The sequence below is a fragment of the Myotis yumanensis genome, unplaced genomic scaffold, assembly GCF_028538775.1.
Source record: "Myotis yumanensis isolate MYYU_CA2020_CCGP unplaced genomic scaffold, mMyoYum1.0.hap1 SCAF_2, whole genome shotgun sequence".
NCBI lineage: Eukaryota > Metazoa > Chordata > Mammalia > Chiroptera > Vespertilionidae > Myotis > Myotis yumanensis.
In genome coordinates, this window is record NW_027223753.1 from 149,360,437 (window position 1) to 149,376,751 (window position 16,315).

General features: G+C 40.2%; 1 protein-coding gene across 3 annotated transcripts in view; it reads left to right on the forward strand.

The window, feature by feature from the left end:
* The first annotated feature begins 1,920 nt into the window (after positions 1-1,920).
* Positions 1,921-16,315, forward strand: part of NECTIN3 (nectin cell adhesion molecule 3) — a 137,517-nt gene continuing 123,122 nt past the window's right edge. The window contains exon 1 of one of the 3 annotated variants that reach the window (XM_070406157.1): positions 1,921-2,128. In XM_070406157.1, coding sequence (XP_070262258.1) covers positions 1,969-2,128 — 160 coding nt within the window. In that variant the 5' untranslated portion in view covers positions 1,921-1,968. Of the gene's footprint in view, positions 2,129-4,234; positions 4,254-16,315 lie in introns of those variants that run through there. The other 2 variants (XM_070406156.1, XM_070406158.1) reach the window with 2 other exon arrangements.

A 16,315-nucleotide genomic window follows, 5' to 3' on the forward strand; every position in this document is an offset into this window, starting at 1 on the left:
GAGCTTAGGTGAGTCACAATAGCTACTTTTCGTCAGTTCTGATCATCATTAGGGGATTTCCCAGAGCAGATGCAGGACAAGTTTTAGTCATAATGCATCCTGAGGCTAGAGGTGATGGAAAGGAGCGGCTGCTGGAGGCAGGCTTACAGGGGTCCCGGCGGCAGGCAGGCAGGCACAGAGTGGGAGAAAGGAAAGGGGGTGGAGGAAGAGAGATTCCAAACTCAGAACTAGGATGGGAGGCGGGAGTTAAAAAAAAAAAGAGGAGGGCCTAAGGGTGTAGGTAAAACATAGCCAGTTGGTGAATGGGAGACCCTCGTGATTGAAGGGGGATGACAATAGTGATCTTGGGGGCAGGCAAGCGTTAGTTCAGCTGAGACAGGCGGCTAGATCCTACTTCGACTTCCTTCTCATTGGAGCGTATCTGTGACTATGGGTGGAGATGGCAAGATCTACGTAAAATGAATGGTGCCAGGGCTGAGGATGTGCGTCCCCTGCCTCCAGTTCCTCTCGGGACAGTTCACAATGTCCACCACCCCGGCAGCACCGCCCGCGGCTGTGGTTCCGAGGTCCGGCCGCCAGAGCTGTGCGCCGAGGGCGGAGGAACAGGGCAGGGCGAGCAACCCGCCGGGGGTGAGGACGGGTGGTGGTGGACCCCAGACGCTCTTCTTCGGGGCAGAGGGTTTAACAGTTCCCGAGGTCGCTTTCCCCGCCGTAAGTTCAAGGGAGAGCAAGCAATGAAACTAAAACGACACGTGCGAACATGCAAATGAAACAAACCCCAAGAAAAACACCACCGCACTCGGGGCGCTCCGATCGGGGAGATCCACGGCCTCCTGTTGCCAGTCGCCAGGCGAGGAGAGCCGACAGCCTGGCCGCCGGGAAGAAGCCAGAGCGGGAAAGCAAACCTTCCGGGACCCCCACTTCTCGCCCGGCAACGCTGACCCTGCCTCCGAGCCGCCCCTCCAGTGAAAGGAGCAAAAAAAAAAAAAAAAAGCCCGTGCAAAGGTGCCTCGGCGGGCAGAGGGGGAGGGAGGCTGGGAGGAAGGGAAGAATTCGGGGAGCAAAGCTGTCCCGGGAAGCAGGAGGAAGGACAAAGTCTCTCCTTTCGGCCCCGTGCGCCCCCGGCGAGGAGAGAGAGGACAAACTAGTCTTGCAGGCTGCGTCCAGCTTCCTGGACAGGAACCTTTCGCAGGGACAACGGAGGGGCCACCCCATCCCGCTCTCCCCTCCCCACGCCCTCCCGGCCCGGGGTCCCCGCCAGACGGAGAGCCGGCGCGGGCGAGGCCGGCCGCGAGCCGATTGTCCCGCCGCCGCCCTCCGCCTCTGTCTGCGTCGGGGCAGCGGTGGACCCACTAGGGCGGAGTGGGCGAGACCATTGGAAAGGCTGGGCGGGGGGGTGCGACGCCGGGGCGAGGGGCGGGGCCTACTAACCCATTCCAGATTTTCCTGTCCCTTTTAGAGCCCTGCTCTGGGAGAAACCCGTTATCAAAGTGGAGAGAAGAGATTTTTTTTTTTTGAAAGGGGTGGAGCGTGTGGAGGGGAGTGGGGCGGGAGGAGGCGCGGCAGGCAGTCCGGGATCGGACGGGAGCCGGAGTTGCGTGGGGCGGGCGGGCTCCAGTGGCCGCTCGGGGGTCGGCTTCCTCTCCCCTCCCGCGCGGGCGGGGTGGTGCGTTCCGAGTTCTCAGGAGTTCGGAGCGGGCGGGTGCAGGGGGGGGCGGGGAGTGGCGGCGGCGGGCGGGCGGCTCCCGCCTCAGCCTCGGCAGTGGCGTCGGCGACGGCGGTGTCGAGGCAGCCGCGAGCGCTCGGCGCAGTGTCAGCCGGCAGCCGAGGCTCAGCAACTAGGAGTTGGGGAGGCGCGCGCCCGACCTTCCGCCGCAGACGCTGCCGCCGCCGCCCAGAGCCGGAGGCGCCGGGTCCCGGGGAACCGGAGGGGGCGGGCGGGCGAGCGGGCCGGGGGGAGGGTGGGGAATGGCGCGGACCCCGGGGCCGGCTCCGCTGTGTCCCGGAGGCGGCAAAGCACAACTTTCCCTCGCTTCTCCCCCCGGGGCCGGGCTCCTGCTGCCGCCCCCGACGCCGCCGCCGCTGCTGCTGCTGCTCTTCCCGCTGCTGCTCTTCTCCCGGCTCTGCGGTAAGTGGACCTCGGCGGCGGCGTGGGCTGAGGGAGGCGCGGCCGGGGGTCCCGGCACCGCGGCCGGGCCCGCGCGGGCGGCTCTCCCGAGCGGCGAGGCGGTTGCGTTGGGCGGTTGGCTGCGCGAGCGGGTGCAGCGGACTTTGGCTGGAAACTTTTCGCCGCGCCCGGGGCGAGGCCCGGGAAGGGCCGGGCCCGCGAGTGCGACGCCGGCCGCCCGCTCCCTCCGCCGCGGCCGCGCTGATGGCCAGGCTCGGGCGGTGCTGCTTTCTGCCCGGATCCCGCCGGGAGTGCTCCGGCCACCGTTACTTCCTCGCTAATTCGAGCCGGAAACCGAGAGCGCGGACTTTCTGGGCTGGGGCTGGGGTGCCGGGATGCACGTTTGCCGCCGCCCTGTTCCCCGGTGAAACTTGAGCTGTGATGCCAGATACCTTTAGGGACCAGGGTCTGACGGAACGAAGCCTTCGGGTCCGTCTCTCCCCGCCTTCCGCCCGGGAGGAGGCATCCTTGGCGCCCACCCTGCAGCATCCCCTACAGTCCGTTGGCCCCCGTCCTCTGGCCCGGTTCTGCCCCGCCTGCCTGCCTCGGGATGGCTTTGCGTGGAGCCCGTCGCTGCCTCCGTTTGTGGGACTTCTCTCACACTGTCAGCGTTTATTTTTGCAAACACGATTTGTCCCCAGGGCTTTGATTTATGTGTTAAATATGGCATCGACTGTGCATGGCTCTTCTGATCACGGCAAACACCATGCCTCTTCCCCATCCCTTCCCTCGTGCTGATGGTACAGTTTTCCTGGGAGCGATTCTCTTTGTAAGTTCTGTCCCTAGATACGGGAAGCTAGAAGCCTGCTTGCTCAGGATCCTGTAAGAAATGTCTTTCATGCACGAGAGATGGACATGAGTGACCATTCATAGAAGGTGATGATTTGGCCAAATAAGGCCACCAGTCTTCGGGGATTAGCTGTATCGGCCCTTTGGTAATACCATCAACACTGCAGTACTTGATTCATTCAAAGGCTCTTACTCGGTGAGGAAGTGGAGGAGCAAAATTGACGTTTGCTCAGAGATTGGTTTACCCAAGACTTTTTTTTACCGGTTCATGAGGCTGCTGTTGGATCCCCGTGTGTCATGCAATGTTAAATGAAACCAGTATTTATTACAAGGAGAGTTTTACCAGTATTTATTAAAAGGAAAGATGTGTGCGGATTTCTTGGCTATTACGATTTAGAAAAAGGAGAATCCTGTTGGGGTAGGTGTGTCAAGGTGGTTGGTTATGAGGGAGGCAAAGTTTTCAAGAGACTGAGTGCCTCTTGTAGGCTGAGCATTGCCACCAGCCAGCAGTTCACCACCACGGTTCAAGCACTGTCATGAAAGTTTGCGATTTACAAAGTATACGATGGTAAATGGTATGTTGTCCAGTCTACAGTGTTTTCGTAGCCCCACGCTCCAGGTGTTTGGTTCCACCACCCAATTCTTAATGCTGTTGCCTCTTTAAATTAATGCAAGATTCTAGGTTGAATTTGTGTACTGTTCTTTGCCATTAAGGAGGACTGTGGATTACAGTTGGGTGGGAGAAAAGTGTTAACAGTTTTACTGTCTTTACTTAGATTGTGTTAAGGACTGAGGAATATTATTTGTACCTCCAGTAAAAGCTTATCTAGCTAGGCAAAAGCCCTATGGAAGACTGAATCTAGACGTACAGCTAATACAAGGAAATAGAATTTGGGTAATAATTTCACAGTTGTGCAAGTGAAGTGTTTGCTTTTTGAAGGAACACATTGGTTTTCTCGTGGAAGAAGAAAATACATTTTTAAAAATCTCTTTACTAATGTGCTTATAGAAGGGACTTGGTATTTTAGAGTCCTAAAAATCCAAGCAGTAATAGGCACATGGACTGTGATTTAGGAGAGGTGTAAATTGAAGTTTTCAGAGTCAACTCTGTTTGTAGTTGTAGAGGCAGACACTAGTTTTGTGTTCATGTGCACTGCTCATTTTAAGAGTTTCCATTTTTGGCTTATAGTGTTATAACACCCTAATTTGTTAACCCTTAAGATGATTTTTTTCTGTCAACCTTTGTCTCTTTTAAATTCAGTCTGACTAGGGCACAGTTGTGATGTATGGATGCTTAGTAAGTATGGGAACATAATTTTCTTCATATAACCTGTTCGTTGATCAAACATTCCTATAATGCTTACAAGGTTTAGCATGTACTAATGTTTGAGTTTCAGAGTTGAAAAAATTTTTAGGCTTTAAAGAGATGTCTATCTGATGATTTGTCTTAACAGAATGCTTTACTTTTTTATAATGCACAGATCTGTTTTCATTTTGTTAGTGTTTTTGATACCTGGTTTACATTTTGCATAGTCTTATATTCAACTTTTGCAGTATCATCTTTAGTACAAGGTAATTTTCATATGTTAATTTGACTGCTTAAAAAAAACCTTGCAATTGGTAGATTCAATATTCTGAAAGCTATAAAAATTACATCATATTTGCTGTTTGGGGATACACATTAGTTATCTTATTTGAAGAACTGAACTTTTTAAGTGAGAATTTTACAGGTTGATAAACTGCCAGGTTTTGATATATTTTTTAAGCCTAACAAATTCCTAGGTATAACCAGGTTAAGGAGACTAGATTTACAGTACCATCTGACTTGAGAAACCTCATTTATTTAATTCTGGAATTTCATGTTTCTTTATGATCCATTCATAGGTGATCAGATTTATCTCACTTTTCTTCCCAACTTTTTTCTTGAGATGTAGAGTGTTAGCAGGGATATAGTATTAATGAAAGAGAAGCTATACTATTTGACGTTAATTCATAAGTTCCTATTTGAATCTAGGATTTTACTATTTCCACTTTCAGTAAGGTTTTATCTTAAGATGATGTTTAGAAAAGATCTAATATGATGTTGAACCTCTAACAGCACTTTCAATACTTTTTATATTCCTGGCAGTTAACAGGTTCTTGGGGGCATAAAACATGACTAAAGCAGAATCCTGACTTCAAGGATTTTATAGCATGTGGTAGACATAAAGGAAATAGATGATTTTAGGACAGTTTGGAGTTTATAAAAGAGATCTGCATGAGGTACTATGCCCAGAAGAGGGATACCTAACCCATTAGATAAAGATATATGAATGTAAACTGAGGGGGGCGGGGGAACTACTTTACAAAAATAAGTTAAGTCATATATTCTTATTGAGGTTAGACGTTATAGTAGATAGTACAAGTTCTTTCTCTTTCTCTGTCTCTTCTCTGCAGTTTATGGTTTAGATGCTATATAATTTGATTCTGAAAAAAGACTGCCACTTACTAGATGTGTGAGTCTTTGGCAAGTTATTTAACCTCAGTAAACTTAAGGTTTCTCATCTTTTAAAAAAATTGATATTACCTTGCCTATAGAGTTCTTGTGAAGATTAAATGAAATATTAAAATAAAACATTTAGCAGAGTGCATGCAATACAGTAAACATTTAAATGTTATCATTTAGTTAGTGTATTGCACATTAAAGCCAACCAGCCTGGTATTTGTCACTCTTAAATTCTACTAGGATATCTTGAATAATTGAGTTTTTAAGTTCAGTGACTTGTATTTGTACTTTACATCATTATTTTAAGTGTTTAGTGTAGTCAGTACTTTTTGGATATCTGTTAAATTTACTTCAAATAAATGTATAGATGACCACTTTTCAGAATATTGGGATATGGTGAAATCAACTGTGTAACTATATGAAACCTAGTTGAATCTTCCCTTCGTGATGTAGAACGTATTTTAGGACTTGGTAGTTCCATAGAGTCACTTAGAATGTTAGTGATTATGTTGAAAATGTGGAGTTGAAGAGGAGAGTGTCAACTTCGCTTATACTTTATCAAGTTACTTATAGTATCAGGTTGGGGCCTATAATTCATATTGCATGTATGAATCTTTCTGTATCCTGAACAGATATAATTGAAAAGTGAACCAAACTTAAAAGCAAGCAAAAAAGATAAAATATTTTCTTGTGTTTAGCTACGGCATCAGAAATAGGAATTGGAAAATATATTTGTGTGTGTGTATTTACCTTATGTATGTCACTTAAGTTTTCCAGTACATATATTTTATACACATAATTTAGTGACTTGGCAACTCTGATGTACATTTTGTATCTGTATAGTAAGTCAAGGAATAAAACTTATGGCTTTTGCATATTTGGAAATTATTGAAGAGGTGTTTGCTAAAAATTAATGTTTTGACATTCTGTAATTTACTCCTTAAAAATTAGTGAGTAAATAATATATTGCTATAGCATATTCTGTAACCTATTGAAGTCTTCATAAAAATTGAGAAGGACTATATGGTTTACAATAGACACCGTATTTAATTAATCAATATTATTAATATGAAATCAAATAATCTTTAAGTCAGTAAGGATGGTTCTGTGTGCCAAGCACTCAGATCCAAAAGTGTTCATACCATTAATGTTGTACTTTGATTACCTTTTATATTTTAATCTAAAATTGTAAAGTCTTGAACCCATATTCTCTCCAGAATTTTATAAAATTTATAATTTTTATAATAGGTTTTGACATAGTCTAGTCATATATTTAAATAGTATTTCTTCTGAATCTTTATCAAGGGTGAGCTTTAAGTGTTTTCCTAAGTGACTCACTTCTTATAGATCACTGTTTTAAAATTTTATTAAGAGCTGCCTCTTCTGAACCTATAGATACAAGCTATATTTGGAGATACTGTAATTGCTTTAGAAAGGATATTATATTTATTGCATACTTATATTGTGAATTTTCAGCATCCGGGGAGATTGTTTTTCTTGTAACCCTATTGACTGTCCAACATTCATTCTGCTAATTAAGATGAGTAGGAAAGAGCTACCTGTTGCATTGTGAATAGATACTCATAAACTGGAATTTGACTCATAAACTGGTATGTGTAAACATACCAGCTCATAACTGGGTTAATTGGCTAAGAAATGACAGTATGCTTTTCAACACTTTAAATGATTATTTTGTTAGGTGTAAGATAGTAAATGTGACTTTATAGATAGGAGAAGTTTATATAATAGTTTTTTTAAAAACTTTATTTGGTCTCCTTTAACTTTAATCTTTAAAAATAAAATCAAACTTGTTCTTATTTCAAATAGGTTGGCCATTACACCAGCAAAGGCTCTCAGCCTAGGTTTCTTCAGAAGAAATAAAAAAAAATTTTAAAGCAGGGAGGGGATATAAATCATTATTCTCAGATAGCCAGGGTCAGCAAAAGTAGGATGTGTGGATGGATTCAAATTATAGGTACTAGGTAATCTTTTTCAAACATTCCAGGCTTCACTATGGACTTACTGGATCATCAGTTTTTTGCAAGAGGGGTGGGAAGTGAATCCTGGGTGTTGGGGCATTTGAATTTTAAGAGACATTATAAGATGATTCTGTTTTCCCTCCAAAGTACTCTTACAGAATTTTTATTTATGATTTGACCAGATGTGGTCACTCTTCTGAAAGAAATAATACTCCACTATTTTGTTCATGTGTCCCCATGTGCTTGATATGGGTAGGCTCTCAATTTTCTTTATTTCAGGAGTTTAACAGTAAAATCAAACTTAGTTTTAAACCAGCACTGTCTAATAGAAATCAAATGTGAGCCACAATCATAAAGTCTTCCTGATGCCACATTAAAAAAATAAAAGAAGCAGATGAAATTAATCTTAATATTTTATTTAATACAATATAACCAAAAATATCATTTCAGCATGCAGTTAATATTTAAAATTTGAGATACGTTTGCTTCCATAATAAGTCTTTGAAATCTGGTATATAATATAATTTGAACTAGCTGTATTTGATGTGCTGAGTAGTCAGGTGTGGCTGGTGGCTACCATATTGGACAGTGCAGGTCTAAATTATTTGTTATTTCTGAAGTAGTTATGTCCTTCTCTGTTCCTTATAAGGCCTAAAATGATATTACTCTTCCTACCTAGTCAGATTCTGAAGTGCCCTGTTTAAGATTTTCTCCATGGAACCTTCTATACTATATAGTATAGACTAGATACTATAATTAGTTAGTATTTAATTATAACTTTTTTTTGTAATATGTGCTCTTTGCAGTAAAGACTTTGCTTCAAGCTTCATTATATACATCATAGCACATATCAGAATAAACACAAATTATTTTTTAAGTTATATTGATTTTAATATTTGCTTTTCTCGCATTATAACGGTTTAAGGAATTGACCAAATTTATTATATAGTAAACTGGTATCAGAGAGTACTTGGTTTATGATTTCATCTTCCATGTTGAAATAAATAATAAAGTAGAATAATAGTTATAATAAATAACTATAAAAACTTTTCTGAATTTGCTTTATTTCCTATCTGATCCTAGATATCTTTCAAATCCTTAGTCCCTGGAGGCCTACCCTGTTCTGTGTTTAACAGTGTGACATGTGGTCATTAGTGGGAACTGCATGCAAATTCTGTTCATTTTTTCATGCTTTTGGTTTAGAGCAATGTTTGCCACAATATTTCAGTGAAATACTAGTCTCAGAAGATATCTTTTTGGAAGAAAGTAGTATAATTGAATACATTCGGGAATGGGAAAAGCTAGCCATATAGCACCCTCATGAAAAGTCACTATGTACATTAGTTTGTTAATGGTCTAAGAAATTCTTCAGTAAAATATTGTTTTACAAACTAATTAAACAAATTATCTTTTTTTGTGTAATATCTGTTATGTTGCAGAAGCTATGTTGTGCAGAACACCATCTAGGAAACATATCCTTAGGGGTCTGTACACTTGTTATTTATTCCTGTCTTGATATTACTCCTATTCTTACCTGCCAAGATGGGTGGGAATACACACACACACATTTACTTAAACAGAAGAGGTTGGTAGATTTTAAAGAAGTTGCTTGATGACATAGTTCTTTGTGGTTGTCTTTTTTCTAAAAATTCTGTTTGCTTTCTTTACTTCCATTTCTTTATTCCACAGTGTCTTACCCGTTTTGAATCTTGAGTGTTTGCAGAATTGACCTATGATGGATACAGTTCTTTGGTATTGCAAGATCAGCTGTGTTTTATTTACCCCAGTTTAGATACAGTCATACCTCACTTGATGTACAACAGATCTTACTCTGGATTTGAGTTTTAGTAATAAAATAGGTAAATTTAAGGTGGCTAATCTATTTTGTAATGTTGGGGAGGACAAGAGAATACCAGGGGACACATAATAGGTGTACACAGCTAGGACTTAACTCAGTGTTTAAGAACATTGTTTATAAAGAGTGTGTTTTTTCTCTTCTAATGGTTTCACTTCAGAGGAAAAACAAAAATATTAATGAAATGTTAGTATTGGTGAACTGTGATAAGATTAATTTCATATAGTAGCTATTTCTATATGTTATGCATGATAGTCATGATTGTCATTACTAAAATATCTTAGACTATTGTTTTTGAAAATTACTAGTTTGATTTCTAATTTAGTCATAGTTACTGTGAGAGAGATTAAGATTCATTTCACAAGTGTCGTTATTATGAACTCCAAATTCCCTTCTAATTTTATTTAGATTAGAGAGAATTGTTCATGGCTATAAGTTCAGTTTAATACTAAGTCAGACAATAAACTGGTTTTATCTGCTCAGAGATAACCTGGTTCCATTACTTTAAATTTAAAAAAAAAAATTTTTTTTAAAGCTTCTCATTTTCTTTGTTTTTGAAGAGATTTAAGTAGGGAAAGGTACATAGCTAACAGTTCTATCCTTACTATTGGCAAAGAGCTAGAACATCATAGCATTTTTTCACTAAACCAGAGTCTACACATGTTAATGACTGTAGCAGCTACTTTAAATCTCTAATTTCTGCTTTTTAAACTTAAAAGAGGTAAAAAATTACCTCTAACAAAAACCTTGAAAAATATGTGCAGATAATGCAGTTGTGTTGAATATATATTTTTATACTTTTTTCCCATTCTTTTAAGCAATTCTGAGATTATATATATGATTATTTTGATGATACAATTCATTTTCCTGGTTCATAATAGAACCAAAATGGGCTTTAATATTGAAATAATAGTAAGACACTCCTATTATCTTTCAAGGTGTTACCTTCTGTTTGTTGTACATTAATACAATGTCAGAGGATTTATTTATTTATTTATTTATTTTTCTATTAAACTGGGATAATCGATATAGTTCATTGACTGATTTTGAATAACAAAAAAGGCATATCAAGTCTAGAATTATACTAATGAAGACATGTTATTTCTTAGCAAGAAATAAGACTGCTTACTAGTGACATTCTTTTCTGTATTTAATATAGGTTATTTTTACACTTCGATGGAAAAACATTTTCAACTTTTAGATTCGTAAATGAGTTAGCAATTATGGTGGCTATTTTGAAGTTATGTATTGTTTATGAAACTAATTTTTTCAATTGTGTATAAAGGATCTGGGCATTGATACATTTTTTTTATATTTATAATTGATAGTGAAAATGTTTAAATATATGAGTAATTGGTGAAATTTGTGTATAGCACACTAAAATGTCTCAATTCTAAAAGCTTTAATCATAACAGCATTTGCTAGAAAATAAAAAAAAAAACAAATCTGAAATTCCCTAAGAACACATTTTTCTTTGAGGATACTCTACTGTTGCTTTGCTGCCCTCTACAGTCATCTAAAATAGTCACTCTAGATTTTTCTCCCATTAGATGATTAAAATATTTCCTTGACCTGTGAGCTTTAAATTTGGGAGTGGTTTGAGTAATATTTACTGTTAAATATGATAATTCTTCCAACAGTTGATATCTACCTGTAATGCATAAAAATAAAGGGCTTAGAAATTGGAGCAGGGAATAGACTTGGGGACTATTAAGCATCATTCAGAAAACAAGTGACAGGGCACCAACTAAGGGCTAGGTAGTATAGACAATAAATACCACGGTGGAATAAGACATGGTGGTTACACCCAAGCTTATAAACCCATTACTACGACTAATGCATTTAAAAATATATATGTAAAAGACATTTGTAACAACATACCAAGTAGTATGATTCAGCCTAAAAAAGGTAAGCCCTGGAAGAGTTAAGGAAAGCTAATTAGAGATGAACCTTTGAGCTATGTTTTCAAGAATAGATTAGAGTTCAGACAGGTAAAGCAGGGTTATTTCAAACAGAGAAGAGAATGTTTATTAAAACACAGAGCATCTGTTACACAGAAAGAACTGTGCTAAGCTCTTGGAGTCTTTGCCCCTAAGAAATACAAAATTTCACTGTTTGGAGATTTGGAATCAGAAGAGAGAGAGAGACTTTTTAAAACCCAGTTACTAATCTCTCTTTCTGTTTCATTTCCAATAAAATGTACAGAGTTTCTGTGAAAATTAAATCCTTATTAAATTGCAATACAGTGCTTTACAAATACAACAAACAGTAATGCAAGGGAAAATGAATTGTCTTAGTTAGTAATACTATAAACAAAGTGTTATGGGATTACAGAAGAAGTAGCAGTTTAACTGTGAATAGGATAAGATTTAATAGAGGACCCAATTTTCTAGCTGAACCTTGAAGAAAGAATTAAGATTTCCATCTGTGAGGGAATATCAGTGAAAAAGAGGGCATTCTAGACTGCAAAGAGACTGGAAAGAGATTGGACTGAGGACTCTGCAGGGAATTAATGTTCTCATGTGGTTTAATAAGCATGAGCTTTATGGAGGGAAGTAATGGATTTTTAAATACTTTTGCTAAAGGGATTAAACTTTATGTGGTAGGGAGTGAGGAGCTTTTGAATGTAGGTAACTACTAAGTCTGATTTGAGAACATTGTATAGCTCTGACAGCAATGTAAATGATATATTGGATTCATGAGGGACAAGCAAAAGGGAAAACTATTGTAGTCATTAATGGGAAGAGAAGATTGTGGAGGTAAAGACAATTTGGCAGAGGGATTTTAGGGGAAGGATGGATCTGAGAAGTAAAAATTACATGATGTTTGGAGATCATTGTGGGTGAGGAAGAGTTTGATATGAATTTAGAACTAAATAAATCAAGAACTAAATAAAGCTAGGGATCCAGAGCCACAGCCAAGATAATGAAAAGGGGCTGTCTTTCAAGGTCATTCATTGCTCACTGCCCCTAGAGACATTGGATATTATAATATTGCCTCTGACACTGGTATTGCTGCTCTTAGAAACTGGATATTTTTGTCACCATAGTCTAAGGGAATCTATTTTCCATGGACCCTTACAGAAAGTTAAAGAAAATCTTTTTTTTTTTTTAATGATGGGACTTCTGTGTCTTTGGGAGGGTGGTAGGAGAAGCACATTGATATGGCAGGAGCAGAAAGTAGAAATATTATAAACACAAATGTGAAAAACTAGCTGATGAAAGAAAATGACTTGAATGACTAGAGAAGGTTGGTAAAATGATTAATCCATTAGTTTTGGGGAAGAATTTTAATTGTCTCTGGGGCATATTTTAAAACTAGTTAGAAATTTGTTATGAGAGGATGGGGGTAGGATACAGATTTGGGAATTACCAGGATTGAGGTATTTGGATTAGATGAGTTGAGAGAGAGAAAGAGAGAAGTAGAGAGGGAGGGGGAGAGAGGCAGAGGGGAGAAGGCAGAGGTAGAGGATAGGAGGGAGGAGGAGAGGAAAAAGATGAAGTAAGGAGGGGACTGGAATTTTTTTTAAGATTGAGGTATTTTGATTGGGTAAGAGTGAAGAAGGGGAGGGAAGACATAATCTGGGGAAAAATTCTTACTTGATAAATAGACCAGTAGGGTTAGTAGTTAAGAGGAGTACATTGATGATTCAGTAATTTAGCAAACATGGTTAGGGGAAAGAAGTCAAATTACAAAAATGTAATAAATAAGGGGATGGTGAAGAAAGTAGTAGGGTAAGACCTACTTTGGGGAAAGATGAGAGAGTAATTTAAGGGGAAGAATAATATCAGTTGTTATGGACTAAATGTTTGTAGTCATTCTGAAATTCATATGTTGAAACCTTAACTTGCAATGGTGATACCAGGAATGGTCCTTTGGTAGGTAATGAGATTTAGATGAGATCATGGAGTTAGAGTCTCCATGATGGGATTAGTGCCCTCAGAAGAAGAGACTACCAGACCTTCTCTCTGTCCTGTTGAGGATACAGCAAGAAGGCAACTGTCTGCAAGCCAGGAAGAGAGTTCTTACCAGAATCTGACCATGCTATCACCCCGATCTCAGACTTTCTATTGTCCAGATCTGTGAGAAATGTTTGTTGTTTAAGGCACCCAGTTTATGGTATTTTGTTACACGGCCTGAACTATGACATCAGTCAAGTTTCTTAATTACAGATATCAAAAACTTACCTTTAGTTAAAACAAAATTGATTGAAGGATAGTAGGTAGTTGAGGTATGAAAACCAAGAACTAAATAAAGCTGGGGATCCAGAACCACAGCCAAGATAATGAAAAGAGGATATTATAATATTGCCTCTGACACTGGTATTGCTGCTCTTAGAAACTGGATATTTTTGTCACCATAGTCTTAGGGAATCTATTTCCATGGGCCCTTACAGAAAGTTAAAGAAAATCTTTTTTTTATGATGAGACTTCTCTGTCTTTGGGAGGGTGGTAGGAGAAGCACATTGATATGGGCAGGAACAGAAAGTAGAAACATTATAAACACAAATGTGAAAAACTAGCTGATGAAAGAAAATGTATTCTTGGGGACCAGTTGTATTTATGTATCGAAGGAAATAGAACAGAGCTAGATTACCAAGTGTCTTCTGAATATGATGTAATAGGGTGTTGTCAGAAGTTTGGGAACAGAGAAATAATATAGTGAAAGTGGTACTTAAGCAATACTGACTTATCATAAAAAGGGTAGTCTAGATGTAGAATTAGTAGGCCAGAATTGGGATGGTAATAGAAATGAAAGGGAAAGGTTTAAAAACATGAGATAATTAAAAGGCAAAATAATACCTCTTAATGATCCCAATATGAGAATATGAGGTGTGGGGAAAAATTAGTGCATTTGGAATTTTTGTATTAGGCAGATGGGAGAATAGTGTAAATATTATTGAAAAGGAGGTTGAGCTAAGAATTAGATGTTACATGGAAGAGTGTATTCATTTTGTAAGGCTGCCATAACAAAGTACCATAAACAGGGTGGACGACAACAACAGAAATTTAATCTCTCACTAGTGGCCCAATGCACAGATTCGTGCACATTGAAAGGAAATTAATTAGAAGAAATATTTCTCTATAATAGAAGTGCCAATAGTTGGTCTTCAGATACATTCTGTCATCAGTGCTGGCTTCTTTCAGCTTTAGAGGTATGTTGTGCCAATAGTTGGTCTTCAGACATATTCTGTCCATGACGCTGCTTTCTTTCAGTTCAGAATGTCAACAAAAACAACCAAATTCATGGTCAACTATGACAGATCGAAACACATGTGTGCGATTGATGCCAGCAAGAGCTTTATATGTATCACACATGTGGGAGTCAATGTTTATTTTTAAACTAGTGGCCTGGTGCTCGAATTCGTGCACATTAAAAGGAAATTAATTAGAAGAAATATTTTAATATCTCTATTCGCCCTTTCTCTATAATAGAAGTGTCAACCAAATTCACGATCAACAATGACAGCTTGAAACACATGCGTGCGATTGGCGTCAGCAAGAGCTTAATATGTATCGTGCATGCGCGAATCAACAGCCTTTTGTGTATATAGAATAAACTTGCTTAATTAGACCTGCTTTCTGATTTAGCTAAACTTTTTCCAGCCCATTGAAACACCCCAACTTCTCTTTCAGGTAATTGTCAGCAACACAGCAGTAAATATCAACACGAAACACATTATTATTGTAGATCACACAGGGAAAACAAAGGGTAAAATATTTAACTGCAGCAGTGTTTGACTATATTCTGTGCAGTGAGAAAACCTGAAGTCATTTTCAGGGTCCACCATTTCTTCTTTTCAGTCAGGTCAAGTTTCTAAATTTTCTAAATCTCCATTTTCCTGCTAATGAAAAGAAAATAGGATTCTATCGAGTCTCCTGTCTACCTACTCCAGGACTTCTGTGAGGATCAAATGAGATGAGGCATGGGAAAACACTTCACAGACATTTGGTTAAAGTGTAAAATGTTTGCACCTGGCTATAAAGCAAGTCATGTTCCTGGGCTGAAGAAACTGCAATGAGGCTAGTCGCTAGGGAGAGGAAGCCAGGCGTTGCTACGTGACGTCATTACCCTATTCCCACAGCGACTGTTTCCCGGCTGGGCTGGGCTGGGCTATGGGCCGCATTTTGTGCCATGAAGTCTCGGCAGCATTGGCTGCGATTTGGTGGGCTGTTGCTCCGGGGTGGTGGTGGGGCCTGTGTCCCACTTGGGGGAAGTCAGGTGTTGCTTTGTGGGCGCCAAGTCCACGGTGCCATTTCTTTGTAAATGGCCACTGTGCATCACGACAGCTCCTGAGTTGAGCGTCTGCCCCCTGGTGGTCAGTGCACGTCATAGTGACCAGTCGGATGGTTGGAGGGACACTTAACATATTAGCCTTTTATATATATAGATTGCCAGTGCGTGTCATATGTACTGTACAGTCGGACTGGTGGACGGACGGACGGTCGGCCACTTAGCCTTTTATTTATATATATATATATATATATATATAGATAGATATATAGATATATAGATATATAGATATATAGATATAGATAGTTCTGCAACCTAGAAGTCTGAGACTTTGGGTAGAATCCTTTATTGCCTCATTCTACCTTCTGGTGGTAGCCTTCAATCCGTTGCCTTCCTTGGATTGCAGCTGCATCACTACAGAGTCTGCCTCTGTTGTCACATGGTGTTCTCCCTATGTGTTTCTGTCATGGCTTGTTATCTTGTAAGGACAGCAGTCATATTGTGTTAAGTCCATCCTACTGTAGTATGACCTTATCTTAATTTATATCTTAACTCAGGGGTCCTCAAACTTTTTAAACAAGGGGCCAGTTCACTGTCCCTCAGACCATTGGAGGGCTGGACTATAGTTTAAAAAAAACTATGAACAAATTCCTATGCATACGGTGGCGGCAAAAACACCCGGCGGGCCGGATAAATGTTTTCGGTGGGCCGCATGTGGCCCGCGGGCCGTAGTTTGAGGACCCCTGTCTTAACTACATCTGCAAAGACCATATTTCCAAACAAGGTCATATTCACAGGTACTTAGA